General features: G+C 50.0%; 1 protein-coding gene across 3 annotated transcripts in view; it reads left to right on the plus strand.

The window, feature by feature from the left end:
* Window positions 1-16,507, plus strand: part of HCK (HCK proto-oncogene, Src family tyrosine kinase) — a 48,539-nt gene that overhangs the window by 24,465 nt on the left and 7,567 nt on the right. For 2 of the 3 annotated variants that reach the window (XM_021665769.2, XM_021665768.2), the window contains exons 5-10: window positions 706-804; window positions 5,088-5,191; window positions 8,105-8,254; window positions 8,632-8,784; window positions 10,528-10,707; window positions 12,451-12,527. In XM_021665769.2, the coding sequence (XP_021521444.1) occupies window positions 706-804; window positions 5,088-5,191; window positions 8,105-8,254; window positions 8,632-8,784; window positions 10,528-10,707; window positions 12,451-12,527 (763 nt within the window). The remainder of the gene's footprint in view (window positions 1-705; window positions 805-5,087; window positions 5,192-8,104; window positions 8,255-8,631; window positions 8,785-10,527; window positions 10,708-12,450; window positions 12,528-16,507) is intronic. The other variant, XM_021665770.2, reaches the window with a different exon arrangement.

Here is a 16,507-nt window from a genome sequence, read left to right on the forward strand (position 1 = left end):
CCATAAAGAACCTGATAGATGGGCTATCTTGTCCTGGGTATACATGGCTAACGAGAAGCTGATCACAATAGTGGAGGAAGTGTTTGCTGCCAACCTGGATGAAGGGGATTGTGCACTTACTAAGAGTGCACGTCCAGCCTGGGGTGAACAGGTGACGCTTTCTTGTGATTAAGCTACCAGCTTACCTGTGGACCAGGCTCATGGAGGTGACCTTGCATTCGGAAATCCTTGGATCTCCGAGTTTGCCACACCTGATCCCCTACAGCCTTCACCGTCCGTGGGTATAGTGTCCAGGAGGTGCTGGAGCCTGAGAATGGGAGTGGTCGTACCTGGTCAGACCCCCAAGCCCACTCTCCCCTATTCTCAGCCCCAGCTGACCCGTTCTGAGTCTCCCATGGGCACAGGGCCCTGCCATGGGTATGGGTAATAAGGCCAAAGCTGCAAGTCCAGGGAAGAGGAGTGGAGCCAGAGACCCAGGGCCGTGGCTGTGGACGGGGTGATTCCAGACCCTCAGGTGCCCAGCGGGAACCATTGTAAGGATCCCAGCCCTAATCACGGGCACATGCTGACATAGTCACAGCCCTGTCCCTCACCCTACTGGCTTTCTGGAGGCAGGGGGTTTTCTAGGTCAAGGCTGGAGAGCTTGAGGAGACTGGAGAATGATCCTTCTGCCCCCTAACACCTTCACTCCCTCCTGTCCCTCAGATCTGGGGAGTGGTGGAAGGCTCGATCCCTGGCCACCTGGAAAGAGGGCTACATCCCAAGCAACTATGTCGCCCGTGTTGACTCTCTGGAGACAGAGGAGTAAGTATCCTATTTCCTGCCTTCCAGAAGCGGGCATGAGCAAAGCCAGCCTTGTTTGCATCTCAAGACCTCTGCACACACCGTCCCCCTGCCTGGCACACACTCTTCCCAGGGATCATGGGTTTGGCTGGCTCCTTCTCTTTCTTCGGGTTTCATCCTTGCTGTCAGGGAAGAGATGCTAAAATGGGTCCCTGCTGTGACTCTGTCTTGTGGGAATTTTGTTTTATTCCCTTCTGAACATGTTTTACTAGCAAAACGACCTTGTTTCTTTGGTTGGTCACGTGTGCATTTTCTGCCTGCCCTGCAAGGAAGAGAGCTGGTGAGAGCGGGGACTTGGTCTGCCGCGGCATCCTCGGCACAGGCTGGCATGCAGTCGGTGCTCAGTAAATATTGTTGAATGAAGCACATGGTCATGCCAAGAAGGGTCTCTGGAGAGGTGAGACAGCTCACACCTGGCCAGTCATCCCCCATTTGTTTTGTTTTGTTTTGAGACGAGGTCTCACTCTGTCATCCAGGCTGGAATGCAGTAGCGCCATCACAGCTCACTGCAGCCTCAACCTCCCCGGGCTCAGGTGATCCTCTCATCTCAGCCTCCCGAATAGCTGGGACTGCAGGTGTGCACCACCATGCCCAGCTAATTTTTTTCTTTTTTGTATTTTTTTGTAGAGATGGGGGGTCTCCCTATGTTGCCCAGGCTGGTCTTGAACTCCCGAGCTCAAGTGATCCTCTCGCCTCAGCCTCCCAAAGTGCTGGGATCACAGGCCTGAGCCACTGCACCTGGCCCATCCCTCATTTGATTCATTTGACAAACACATGCCCGTGACTCTTTAAGTCCTGTGCCAGGCTAAGGGACTGTGAAAACAAATAAGACATGTCCCTATCCTCAAGGAACTCCCTGTAACCCCTCATTCTTCCCTCCATCCATCCATCCATCATCCAGCAGATACCTGTTGATTCCCTACTGTATATGTGACCCCATTCCAGGGACACAAGATGACTCAGATAGGGCTCCCTGCTGGAGATGTTCCCTGTATGGTGGGTGAGGCTGATGAGTAAAAATACAACTACACTGTGGGGTGACAGTACATCAAATTAAAAACCAGCCAGTCAAAAAGTTGAAAGATGACAGTCCCCATTGTTTTGTCTCTTCTGCCTCCTCTTTCTAGCTAGGTGGTACTATGGGTTTGGGATGCTTGCCTGTTGAAAATGAAAACATTTAAGCTTTTCCCATCACCCGCTTCTGGCTGGGCATGGTGGCTCGCGCCTGCAATCCCAGCACTTTGGAAGGCCAAGGCAGGAGGATCACCTGAGGTCAGGAGTTTGAGACCAGCCTGACCAACATGGTGAAACCCCATCTCTACTAAAAACACAAAAAAATTAGCCGAGCATGGTGGTACATGCCTGTAGTCTCAGCTACTCAGGAGGCTGAGGCAGAAGAATCACTTGAACCCGGGAGCAGAGGTTGCAGTGAGCCGAGATCATGCCACTGCACTTCAGCCTGGGGGATAAAAGCGATATTTGTCCTAAAGCAAACAAACAAACAAAAAAATAAGGCCACCCTATTTTAATGTTCATGGAACTGGGGGCTCTTAGCAGCTTCTCTGTCCTGCTTCTGGGCTTTTCCCTGGGTCATCCCATGCTCTGTTTCTCCACTCCAGAGCCTGAATGCTTACAGAATCCCTCATGCGGTCCTTGCAGCAATCTTGGAGGAGGCATGGCTGGTATTATCTCTCAAAGGCAACATAATTGCTAAGCGGAAAAGGCAGGGTGTAGACAACATGAATCAGGGGTTATCATTGCAAACCAAGGCAATAACCTAGGTGGGGGTCCTCAGACTTGAGCAGCATCAGCATCACCTGGATTGGGGCTAACAAGTGGTTTCTGGGCCCCACTGTCTGATTCCAAATGTGCATTTCTAACAGGTTCTCGGGCGAGGCGGCAGCATGCTGCTCCAGGGACCCATCTTGGGAACCACTGATCTAAATATATATATCTGGCCGGGGATGGTGGTTCACACCTGTAGTCCCAGCACTTTGGGAGGCTAAAGCGGGCGAATCACTTGGGGGCAGGAATTCCAGACCAGCCTGGCCAACATGGTGAAACCCCGCCTCTACTAAAAATACAAAATTAGCCAGGTGTGATGGCAGGTGCCTGTAATCCCAGCTACTCAGGAGGCTGAGACGAGATTCTCTTGAGCTGGGAGGCAGAGGTTGCAGTGAGCCGAGATCACGCCACTGCGCTTCAGCCTGGACAACAGAGCGAGACTCTGTCTCAAAAATAAATACACGTATCTGTCCTTTCAGTGCACTCAGGGGCCCTTGTGTCTAAATCAAGAAACTCCTAACAGATGTTGCCTCTAGGGAACGCAACTGGGACCTTGGGAATGGGGCAGGTTGGAATCTTAGTTTCTCTCACTCCCCTTGAAATAGGAAAGAGGCAATACTTCCAAATGATTCAAATGCAAACGTGGGGAAGCCTGCAGAAGAGTGAAAAGTCTTCCTTCCACCCTGTCCCCAACCAGCCACTTCCCCTCCTCAAAAGCAACCAGTTTCTCGTGAGTCCTCACAGATGCTTCCTCCTTGTATAAGAAAAGACAGCTCTTCCTGCTTATCTCACCCGAGTAGTAGACACCACACACGCTGTTCCGTACTCTTGTTCAGAACATCCACTGCACACCTCCTTCCTTTTTATACCAGAGGGCATCTGACCTGTAGATGTCCAACAACCATTTGACCTCTGTCCGATACAGTGGACACAAGTCATCTCCAGTCATGTACTGGAGCGAATCTCCTGGGGGATACGTCACTTCTTCCTTGTGCAAGGTCTATGGGATAACTTCCTAGGAGCAGAATTGTCAGGGAGACAGTTCTTACTCTTACATTGTTGAATATTTTACCATGGCACAAGTCACTTTACAACATGAAAGCAAAGAAGGTAGACAGGCCACATAGCATGGTGATTAAGAGCTTTGGTTCTGGAATTAGACTGCCTAGCTTCAAATCCTGCCTCTACAACTTCCCAGCTGTGTGACTCTGGGCAAGTTACTTGCCCTCTCTGTTCCTCAATTTCATCATCTATCAAATGGGGCCGGGTGCAGTGGCTTATGCCTGTAATCCCAGTACTTAGGGAGGCCGAGGCTGGGGGATCACTTGAGGTCGGGAGTTCGAGACCAGCCTGGCCAACATGGTGAAACCCCGTCTCTACTAAAAATACAAAAATTAGCTGGGTGCAGTGGTGAGTGCCTGTAATCCCAGCTACCCGGGAGGCTGAGGCAGGAGAATTGCTTGAACCCGAGAGGCGGAGGTTGCAGTGAGCCAAGATCACGCCCCTGCACTCCAGCCTGGGTGACAGAGCGAGACTCCGTCTCAAAAAAAAAAAAACAAAACAAAAAACGGGAATGATAAAGGTGACAACTCCATAGAGTTGTTGGATGGATTACCAGATAGATGTTCGCTTCCTCGCCAGTTAATAACAGAAGAAGCAAAGGCCCAAAGAGGAAAGCCACTTGCTCAAAGTCGCACTGCAGGTTTGCGGCAGGGCCAGGGCAGGCTCAGCTCAGGTCTGCGGCTTTTTTCCAACGCTCCTCACCCTAGTGAAGGTGGGAATGGATTCGGTTGCTGCTGCTTGAACTTTTCCACCCAATATCTCCAATACTCAGGAAGAATGAAGACGAGGTCCCAGGGCATGATCCTAAGTCCCAGGGCATGATTCTTTCCAATCCCACATTGTAACTTAGAAGTTCATGCCAACTTTATTTATACTCAACTCAGTATATGCAGAGGAGGATCGATTGTAAAGCTACGAAACCCAGGCCCTTCACAGGCTTCCAAGGCCCCAGGAGAGATCTTCCCCGTGGTCTTACATGCTTGTGAAACCTGCAAAAGTCAGACTTTGACCACAGTTGGTTAAGACTCCTGTCTCTTTCCACTCCATCTTCCTGTCCATCTCCCTGTCCCTCACAGCTAGTGGCACTGGAATGACCCATCAGCTCTTTGTACTTGTAATGTTGTATTACTTTTCTTAAAGCAAGTTCCCCCAAATTGCATAGGCTTCAGTCTCAGCAGACAGGATTCCCTCTGGTAAAATGTCTATTTTGATATCAAAAGAATGGCTCCTTTCCCCTCTCTCCCAAAAAAAATCCTTGAGTAAAACTGATGCTGCGGGAAGCCAGGCCGTCTGTATCCTAACTTCCCCTGGGTCCCGCATGGCCACAGGCACCCTGTGTGGGCAGGACAGGACTGCCCGTCCTCACGTTCACATCTGTCTCCTCCCTTTTCCATCAGGTGGTTCTTCAAGGGCGTCAGCCGGAAGGACGCAGAGCGCCAGCTCCTGGCCCCCGGCAACATGCTGGGCTCCTTCATGATCCGGGATAGCGAGACCACGAAAGGTGACATTAGCCCTCCCCACCTTGTCCTCCCTGCAGAGGTGTGCCAGGTGGGATTGGCCACCACCCTTCCCTTGGAAGATGCCCTGGGAAAGGCTGAACAACCCAGCCGGGTGCTGCAGCGGCCAGGTTTCTCCTGCTCTCAGCTACCCGAGCCGGGAGGGTGGAGGCTCTGTGCCTGGCTTCACCTTTCTTATCCCCCATAGCTGCCAGCTTAAGTCAGTGGAACGAGTGCCATGTGGCTTAGGCCCCGAAAACAAAGAAACATCTGGCTGAAGCTTGATCTTCACTAACTTGTTTTTCGTTTGTTTTTGTTTTTGTTTTGTTTTGTTTGAGACAGGGTCTCACTCTGTTGCCCAGGCTGGGGTGCATTGGTACAATCCCAGCTCACTGCAGCTTCGGCATCCTGGGCTCAAACGATCCTCCCATCTCAGTCTCCCAAGTAGCTGGGACTACAGGCACACACCACCATGCTGGCTAATTCAATCATTCATTCTTTCTTTCTTCTTTCTTTCTTTCCTTCTTTCCTTTCCTTTTCCTTTCTTTCTTTTTTGTAGAGATGGGTTTTTTGCCATGTGGCCTAGGCTAGTCTCGAACTCCTGGGCTCAAGCAATCTGCCTGCCTCAGCCTTCCAAAGGGTTGGGATTACAGGTATGAGCCACCACACCCGGCCTTGTTTTTTTTTTAATACCCATAATAGATCAAGTGTGGGAGGCCAAGGCAGGAGGATCACTTAAGCCCAGAAGTTCAAGACCAGCCTGGGCAACATAGTGAGACCCCATCACTACAAAAAATTTTAAAAATTAGCCAAGCGTGGTGGGGTATACATGTACTCCCCAATACTCGGAAGGGTGAGGCCAGAGGATCGCTTGAGTCCAATAGTTCAAGGCTTCAATGAGCCATAAAGGAGCCACTGCACTCCAGTCTGGGCAACAGAGCAAGACCCTATCTCTAAAAAAATAAAACAAAATGTCCATTACAATATATCTTATCCACAAACCTCATTCCTCCTTCCCTCCCTCCATAAGGAAATGAGGTAGGATGAGGTCGCCAGAAAAGACTCAAGCCAGCCTTCTCTGGGACTCTGCTGAAAATGCTCCTGGGAAGCTTTTGGAAGTTTTAATGTCAGGTGACCAGCTTCCTGGAACATCTGTGCTGCAAGGGTGGGTTCATGCTGGTTGGGTGCACAGATGGCAAGACCAGGGCTGGGAAACATCGCATAGTTCAAACTGGCATCGATTGAGGCTCAATCCCCCAAAGAAATGAATATCAGTAGGATTCTTGTGATTCAGGTTTTATGCGCTGAGTGCACCTTTACTAATACATTTAGCTTCACAACTGCTTGACTCAAATAAACCAAGTACATTGTATAAAGTGTGACCTCAGGCCAGGCGCGGTGGCTCACACCTGTAATCTCTGCACTTTGGGAGGCAGAGGCGGGTGGATCACCTGAGATCAGGAGTTGGAGATCAGTCTGGCCAATGTGGCGAAACCCCATCTCTACTAAAAATACAAAAATTAGCTGGGCGTGGTAGCAGGCGCCTATAATCCCAGCTATTTGGGAGGCTAAGGTAGGAGAAACCCTTGAACCCGGGAGGCAGCAGTTGCAGTGAGTCAAGATTGCATCACTGCACTCCAACCTAGGTGACAGAATGAGACTCTGTCCACCCCCCCAAAAAAAACAGTTTAAACCCCATCAAATCCTATGACTTTGTACTATTATGGTAGAGAAAACTGAGACAGAGGGGCTAATAACTTGCCCAAGGGCACATAGCTCACTAATGGCAAAATGGTGGTCATGAACTGAAAGACTTATGTTTTTCTGCTCTATGTGATAGTATAGGGTGGTGCAAAAGTAATCTCAGTTTTTGCCACTACTTTCTATGGCAAAAATTGCAATTATTTTGCACCAGCCTAATATGTATGTTAGGTTCCTATTGCTGCTGTAACAAATTAACACAAACTTAGTGGCTTAAAGCAGCACATGTCTGTTCTCAGAACTGTTAGTTCTGGGGTCAGTAGTCTGACCTCACTGGGCTCAAGACGTCAGCAGGGCAGGTTCCTTCTGGAGGCTTCAGGGGAGAATTCATTTTCTTGCTTTTTTAGCTTCCAGGAGGCTACAGCATTCCTTGGCTCATGGCCCCTTCCTGACATCTCTCCAAGCTCTTGTTTCCATCTTCACCTCTCCCACTTTGACCTTCCTACCTCCCTCTAACAAGGACCCAAGTGATTACATTGAGTCTACCTGGATCATCTGGGATAATCCCTCCATCTCCAGACCCTTATCTTAATCACATCTCTAAAGTCCCTTTTACCGTGTAAGGTGACATATTCCCAGGTTCCAGGGTTTAGGGCGTGAACATCTTGAGAGACCATTATTCAGCCTACCACAGCACGTTCACATTTCAATAAGTGAACTGAACCTCTGGATTTTTTTCCAGAAAAGTCATAGCCTGAGTTTTTATGAAAAAGTAAAAAGTATAGTGTAGTCTCTTGGCTTTTTGTAGGATAGATGATAGAAAGATAGATTGATAGAGCAGGAATAATGAAGATGATGATGATAGCCAACATCTGCTGAGTGTTCAGATTCCAACTAGTTTACAGACATGACTTCTTTTAACCATCAGGCAACAGGATCAGGTAGGGAGGCATGAGAACTATTCCCATTTAACAGATGAGGAAACAGAGGCATAGAGAGGTGACGTAGTCACGTGGCCAAGGTCTCATGGGTGAATGTGGTAATGCCTGGATGAGAACACAGGATGCCTGGCTCCCACAGCCCACTGAGACCCTCGTGCACTTCTGCCCAGTTGCCAGGACGGTGCCAGCGGTAGCCTTATGAGGTGTCAGAGTGCTGACACGTGGTGGCAGGCCCCCAAGATGCCATTCTGAGGGGTTTCTCTTTGGCCAATTCAGGAAGCTACTCTTTGTCCGTGCGAGACTACGACCCTCGGCAGGGAGATACCGTGAAACATTACAAGATCCGGACCCTGGACAACGGGGGCTTCTACATATCCCCCCGAAGCACCTTCAGCACCCTACAGGAGCTGGTGGCCCACTACAAGAGTGAGTCCCACCCCGGGGGTTGCATCCGCCCCCACCCCGAGATGGGCCCGGAGGCCCCTAGTTGCAGATACACTGCGGCCCCTGAGACCTGCTGTGCCCTTCCTGGCCCTCCCCCCAGACAGAGAGTTGCTTTGGATGTTTCTGAAGGTTTAGGACTGTTGAGCAGGAGGGTGGGGTGGCCAGGATGTAGAGGTGGCACCCCGTCACACTCTGCTTGCTTGGGAATGTCTCTGATGGTGGCAACCAGGTGGAACTCTGGACAGATACAGGGGGGCAGGCAGGGAGGGCTCCGAGCGGCAAGTCACGGGGGCTCTGAGGGGCAACCTGTGGCTGGCTCGGAGCTTGTTGCCCTCAGCTGACCAAGGACTCTCTTCCAGAGGGGAGCGATGGGCTCTGCCAGAAACTGTCGGTGCCCTGCGTGTCTTCCAAGCCCCAGAAGCCTTGGGAGAAAGATGCCTGGGAGATCCCCCGGGAATCCCTCAAGCTAGAGAAGAAACTTGGAGCTGGGCAGTTTGGGGAAGTCTGGATGGGTAAGAACTCAGGGCCAGAGCCCACAGGGCCAGAGAGTGGGGCAGTAGGGGAGAGGGAGGTCACTCGCTTCCAGGAACACCTTATGGCAAAGTGGAAATGCTACCCAAGGCAGAAGGGGAGATTTAAATCATAGCCGGAAAGAAGAAGTTCCCCTGATAGCAAACCAAATTGTCTTGCTGTGCAAACACTGATTTGCCTTTGAGACCAGTCCTGTAGGGGTCAAAAACTTCCTTATGGGAAGCAGGTGTCATGGATGAGGAGTCCCGCCCTCATAGGGAGTGCGGACTGTATAACAGTTTGGGATTGAGATAACCAGAGGCCTCTTCGGATGATGAAAATTAAGAATGGGGAAATGAAGCTTGGAGATTTCCAGGCGAATGATGAACAGGATATTCTGAGCACCTACTATGTGCCCAGCACTGTGTTAGGGTCTTGCGGGAAAACCAGAAAGGCATATCTCACCCCTGCTGATTTTCCCCAAGAACTTAAGAACAAGATTGCCTGCTTTGCAGGGGTGTGGGGCACCCTGCTGTGTTAATACTTCACTGCATTCCAAATGGGGGTGAAGACAACTTACAGGGATGCAAACAATGCAGCCAGATAAAAATAAGTCTAAAATCCATGGATTTCAACTGTATTTACTGACATACTGCTATGTGCAAGGCCGGGAAATCCCCTCCGGTGGCTCATGCCTGTAATCCCAGCACCTTGGGAGGCCAAAGTGAGTGATCACTTGAGGTCAGCTGTTCGAGACAAACCTGGCCAATATGGTGAAATCTGTCTCTACTAAAAATACATAAATTAGCTGGGTGTGGTGGTGGGAGCCTGTAATCCCAGGTACTTGGGAGGCTAAGGCAGGAGAATTGCTTGAACCTGGGAGATGGAGGTTGCAAGCAACTGAGATCACATCACTGCACTCCAGCCTGGGGGATAGAGTGAGACTCTATCTGAGATATAATAATAAAATTAAAAAGAATTTGACAAAAGAGGAAATATGGAGAGGAAGGTAAGACAGATCTGAGTGGTGAGATTGGAAAGCCAAAAATATCATATAAGGCCCTAGACTCCTACTACGGGAAGCCCACAGTTCTGGATTGGAGCTTCCTGGAAGCCAAGGCAAAATGGAAAGCCAAGCAATTATGAAATTGACAAGACCCACCAAATGAAGCAGGGTGGGATGAGGTGAGGGAACAGCATGTGCCAAATCCCTGTGGTGGGAGGGGACTTGGGTGCTTGAGGGACTGGGTGACCTGGAGGGTGACTGGCACATAAAAGGCAAGTGGAGCTTAGTGGCTGATGAGGCTGGAGAGGTGGATAAGGCTGGGCCATGCAGGGCCTGGGGATCATGGTAAGTCTGGCATTTATTTAAGAGCAGTGTTAAGATGAAAGTGGGCAGTGTATGTGTGTGACATAACCTGAGTGGCATTTTAAAGTTATTTTTAAATCCTTGCAAGAGCACTTCAAAGGCAGGGCTTACCATTTCCACTTTGCAGATGAGGAAGCCACAGCTCAGAGAGGTTAAGTGACTTGCCCTAGTGTGCACAGCTGGGAAGTGGTGAGCCCGCCTTTCAACCCACATTTGTCTGAGGCCTAAGCGCGTGCGTGACTTCACTTCCCTCTCTGAGAGTTGAGATGAGCAGGAAAGGCTTTCTGGAGGAGGCGGGTCTGCAGCTGGGTCTTCTAGGATGGTACAGGAGACCAGTGAGCTCTGACTACCTTCCCTGTTCTCTCTTCCCCTCCAGCCACCTACAACAAGCACACCAAGGTGGCAGTGAAGACAATGAAGCCAGGGAGCATGTCGGTGGAGGCCTTCCTGGCAGAGGCCAATGTGATGAAAACTCTGCAGCACGACAAGCTGGTCAAACTTCATGCGGTGGTCACCGCGGAGCCCATCTACATCATCACGGAGTTCATGGCCAAAGGTGCTGCATGCTGGGGTTGGGAGTGCAGGTTGTGGCCTATACTGGTCAATTGTGAGTTCAAGGGCGGCTTGGACATGGTTCTTGCCCTTGAGATGGCCCCAGTCTGGCCAGGAACTCTTCCAATAAGTACTCATTGAGATTCTAATGTGCAATCATCCAGCCCTCCTGGTTAGTGGGGTGAGATCATGTTAAGGGGCCACCAAGGGGAACGGGGAACATGGGGCTACAAGGAGAAGAGAATGGGCCAAAATACTCCTGGGTGATGGGAGAAGAGGCTTGTGGTTCACAATGAGCCTTAGAGGCCAGGGTGGCAGGGGTGGCACTCTCCCACATCAGCCACCTTCCGCATATGTGCCAACACCCTGAGAGAGGGAAGCTGGCAGAGCAGCAGTTCTGCCGCCACTCCGCCCTGCCACAACTCAGGATTTCTTGGGGAATTTTTTTAGGCCACTGTTTCACAACCATTTTCAAACCCTGCCCATTTTTTGTTTGTTTGCTTTTTAGGGACAGGGTCTTGCTCTGTCACTCAGGCTGGAGTGCAATGGTGCAATCATAACTCCCGGGTTCAAGTGATCCTCCCACCCCAACCCCTCAAGCAGCTGGGACCACAGGCCCATGCCACCACACCCAGCTAATTTTATTTATTTATTTACTTATTTATTTTTAGAGATAGGGTTGCCCTCTGCCTGTCCAGGCTGGAGTGCAGTGGTGTGATCATAGTTCACTGCAGCCTCAAACTCTGAGGCTCCAGGGATCCTCCTGACTTAGTCTCCCCAGTAGCTGGGACTACAGGCATGCGCTACTGCACCTAGCTAATTTCTAAAATTTTTTTCTGGAGACAGGGTCTTGCCATCTTGCCCCAGTTGGTCTCAAACTCCTGGGCTCAAGTAATCCTCCCAAAGCTCTGGGATTACAAGCATGAACCACTGAGCCTGGCCTAACATATGTATTTATAAATTTCTTCTAGTGATTGGGTCTTGCTATGTTGCCCAGGCTGGTCTCAAACTCTTGGCTTCAGGTGATCCTCTCACCTCAGCCTCCTAAAGTGCTGGGATTACAAGCGTGAGCCCCGTGCCTAGCCACTCTGCCCATTTTTGGATAAACAGAATCATCTCACACAATCCCATTTAGTCTGATTTGAAACCTCCAGCCTTTTTCATTTCAACTATGCAATTATGCCAGTCCTGTGAAGGCATGATCCCAGCCATCCAGGCCCAGGGGCTGTCTCAGTCAAGGAACCCGTCTAGCAATCAAAAACTCAAGTTCTCTTTCTCAAACACTAGAAATTGCAAACAAAAAAAAAATTTTTTTTTTTTTTTGAGACAGAGTTTTGCTCTTGTTGCCCAGGCTGGAGTGCAATGGTGCAGTCTCGGCTCACTGTAACCTCCACCTCCCAGGTTCAGGTGATTCTCCCGCCTCAGCCTCCCGAGTAGCTGGGTTTACAGGCATGTGCCACGATGCCTGGCTAATTTTGTATTTTTAGTAGAGATGTGGTTTCTCCATGCTGGTCAGGCTGGTCTCGAACTCCCAACCTCAGGTGATCCACCCGCCTCATTGTCCCAAAATGCTGGGATTACAGGCATGAGCCACTGTGCCCGGCCACAAACAAATATTTTTATTTAAATCTACTACCATGAAAAATCTTCACCACTCGCTAAAGTATTAGATTGGTGCAAAAGTAATTGTGGTTTTTGCCATTAAATAATAAGAGTAGTAAACCTTCCTCCTCTCTCCCCCATATAGGAAGCCTGCTGGATTTTCTGAAAAGTGATGAGGGCAGCAGGCAGCCCTTGCCAAAACTCATTGACTTCTCAGCCCAGGTGAGAGCCTAATGAGGAAACGGGGAAGGGAGACGGGGATTCAGTTTTTTATTTGCGAAATATTTACTGGCCACGTACTATGATGATAGTGTAAGGTTCGTTCTCACCGAGTTTAAAAGGGAAGAAACTGAGGCCAGCACAAAAAGAGCCAATGTGAAGGAATTTATTCAGCCTCCTGGGTGAGGTTCTGCAGCCCAACAAGAGGGACAACAGAAGTCACACAGACTCCACTTCGACATGGGTTTTTATAGGGAGTGAAACAGCTCGATTGGTTGTGGGAGAGCAGGACTGCTATTGGGTAAGTTACAAGCCTTTACCTAGGACTTGGCTTGTTGTTGGTTGGAATTACTCGGCTGCTATTGGTTGTTAAGACTTGGCTGCTATTGGCTGTTAAGACTCGGCTGCTATTGGCTGTTAAGACTCAGCTGCTATTGGTTGTTAAGACTCGGCTGCTATTGGTTGTTAAGAGGCTAAGGTTACAAGACCTAGTTTGCATACTGGGCTCTTTAAGGGAAGGCCAGGCTGTGCAAGCATGGGAGAAGGGAACATGCCTGAGCTCGTCCGGGCTTGTCCAGGCTTTTGAAAAGGAAGGCAGGGGTGGAGGTGTGTGTCCGAGCTCCTGACGAGGCAACCGGCCTTACACCCAGGGGGTGATGGGAGTTGTGAGACCTAGCCTGGGCCTCAGCTGGGCCTGCTGCAGATGCCAAGGGCAGGGCTCATTTGAGTATGTAAATTCCAGGGGCCCAGAGGGCACCACAAGGTGTAACAAGAGACTACTTTCAGAGCCTGGAATGCCAGAGGGATATGGAAATATGTTTTCACTCCAGTGGGCCCAGTCTCCTGGGAGACAATACACTGGTCTGTTGCTAAATTATCGTCTTCAAACTAGTAGAAACCCTGCTGGGCAGCAGCAGTCACGGACCAGGGCAAGAGCCACTCTCCCTGTTTCACAGAAGGGAAACAAACCAAGCAAGGAAAAGAGGTTCTGAGCCTTCATCTGTCCAGAAGCAGAGGTAGACTCAGAGCCCAGGGGAAGAAAGGAGCCCACGTGGGGCCTTGGTTTTCACCTCCAGACTCAGAAAGGCAGCCTGGAGCAGCAGGTGGGTTCCCCAGCCTGTTACCACCAACCCACTTTGGGTCTCCCCATTTGTCTCCCCATTTGTCAAATGAGGGAACTGGACCACAATGTGGGTTTTTTTTTTGTAGTCACAGCTGTGTTGGTCAAATGAAATGGTATGCGGTAGCTGCGTATATACAAACAAGTCAACACGGAGCTGCTCTGACCGAAGCAGGGTGGGGGGCTTATCTGTGGCCTTTCTTTTGTCTCCCCCACCCCCGTATAACCTTGAGGCATCCACAGGATTTACTTTCAAGAGCTCTACAGGTTTTTCCAGGTCTGATGCTGTGACACCCTGATACTCTTGGAAGCAAACCCTAGTTCCAATGCCCAACCTTATGGCACCCTGTCTGGGGTTCATAAAATCTCACCACCTTATCAACCCCCAGTGCTGATACCTGGGCTCATTAAACCTACCCGTTACTCATGCAGTCAGCAAACCCTTGAGAGGCAACACTACTAGCATCTGGGCTTAGGAGTCACAGAGAGTTTTGTTTTTATCTCAGCTCTGCCTGTGTAGCTTCGAGCAAGTAGCTTAACCTCTCTGAGTGCCACTTTCCCCCACTGAGAGCACCGGGAGCCACTGTTGAAATATATACTTCACTATGTGCCAGACACTCCACTAAGCCCTTGATGTAGGCTTAGGGGATTAATCTTCACATGACCCCTTGGAACCAGGTGCTATTACAGAGAAGAAAGTGAGGTACAGAGAGATGACACAATTTGCTTGACATCACAGAGCTGCAGCACACAAGCTGAGCTGGTCCAGCTCCAGAGCCGTTTAGCCAATACCCTCTGCTGTCTCCTGAGTGGGGTGTCGGCCCCGGCCCATTGAGCTCCTGTGAAAATCAGTAGTATGAGCATCTGCCAGTGGGGATCAAAGAGCAGTAACTCCTGGCATTAGTGCTTGTTCCAGAAGAAAAGCTAGGTAAAAATGTTGGGCAGAGTAACAGGCAAGTGCGCGGACCCCAGGCAGCGCTTTTGGAGTTCCAGCCCGGGCTCCACAACTTGTAAGCTGTGTGAGCTGGGGCCACTTACCTATTTCTCTGGGCTTCAGTTTTCTTATCTGTGGAAAGGGGCTGACAGCAAAAGTGCCTCCTCCAAAGTGCAAGGTAAATGTCACTTAAGTGTTTAAGTATCATCTTGTAAACAAGCTATGATGTCTGTTAACTGTTCATCTAAGGACTCATAAATTTCCCACACTCCCAGGACCAAGATGCTGTCTCACTCCCTCCCAACAACCTCATCCCTATCTCGTGCCTACCCTCTACGACTCCAAACAAAATCAGTCTCTTCCAAGCTTTTATTGAAAAGTCTGGGTCTCCCTTAGGCCTGGCGGCTCAGGCCTGTAATCCCAGCGCTTTGGGAGGCTGAGGCGAGAGGACCGTTTGAACCCAGCCTGGGCAACACAGGGGCCCAGGAGGCAGAGGTTGCAGTGAGCTGTGATCCCACCACTGCACTCCAACCTAGGTGACAGAGCAAGAGCCAGTCTCAAAAAAAAAAAGAAAAGAAAAGAAAAAAAAAGGCCTGGATCTCCATTCTAACTGCCTCGGGTGCCCCCTGCTGTCCACTTCCTGCAAGTGTGCCACTCACTTGCCTCAGACGTTGGGAGGCCAGCTGGTGGTGCTTTGATCGTTCTGTCTAGTCAGACGCTCTCGCTTCCCGAGTAATTTCATCAAACTGCACCCAGCTGCAGTCCGCTGGAGCACTGGAGTGCTGAGTTATTTAGAGGCAGCAGGAAGCACTAGATTGGGAATCCTCAGACTGGCTTGAGCCTGACATTCAGAATGTTTCTGGTGGTGTGAACTGGAACGAGTGTTTCCATGTCTGTAAAACAGAGACCATGATCATTCCTGCCTCAAATTGCTTATAGCCCAGTGTGTAAGCCAAAAGTGCTGCTTTCTGGGCGTCTGAGGGTTCATCTTCAACCTCTTTTGTCCAAACCCTTGTAAGTAAAAATGACTGTAAGATATAATCCCTGTGTTTTCATCAAAGGCTTCTAGGGCCCCCGGTGTGAATAAGAATCCTCCATGCAGTCTGTTTTACTCGGCAACCATGGTGATCTTTAAATGTACATCAGAACAAGTCACACTCCTGCTCGAAGGCCTCTAATATCTCCCCATCATGATCAGAATAAAATCCACCCTCCTGTCCTGGCCGACAAGGCTGTTCATGATTGCGGCCTCCCTTTCAACTTCACCTCTCCCCACTCTCTCTGTGGCATCTTCTGCTGACCACACTGGCCTCTGTGCTGTTCCACGAACACCCAAGCTCTCTCCTACCTCTACGCCTTTGCACCTGATGTTCTCTCTGCCTAGAATATTCTTACGTGACACACTTACTATTATCATCATTCCTACCTTTGCTAACATCTCACCCCCTCAAAGCAGGTTTCCCTGAACACCCAATCTGAAAAAGCCCTCTACGGGTCATATTTTGTTACTCTGTTTTATCTGTTTTTTCTTTTTTGAGACAGATTCTTGCTCTGTCATCCAAGCTGCAGTGGCATGATCTCAGCTCACTGCAGCCTCTGCCTCCCAGGTTCAAGCAATTCTTGTGCCTCCGCCTCCTGAGTAGCTGGGATTAGAGGCATGCACCACCACGCTCATCTTCCTTTTGTATTTTTAGTAGAGACAGGGTTTTGCCATATTAGCCAGGCTGGTCTCGAACTCCTGACCTCAAGTGATCTACCCACTTTGTCCTCCCAAAGTGCTGGGATTACAGGTGTAAGCCACCACGCCCGGCCTGTTTTATCTTTTCTTTATGGGACTTTCTACCTGCAGTGGTTTTGCCTGGCTCACCACCTGTTCAAGCAACATGTCTGGCACCCACAAGACACTCAGTAGATTTCTGTTGAGTACAT

Source organism: Aotus nancymaae, unplaced genomic scaffold (genome assembly GCF_030222135.1).
Source record: "Aotus nancymaae isolate 86718 unplaced genomic scaffold, 86718_ANA_hifiasm-v0.15.2.pri h1tg000029l, whole genome shotgun sequence".
NCBI lineage: Eukaryota > Metazoa > Chordata > Mammalia > Primates > Aotidae > Aotus > Aotus nancymaae.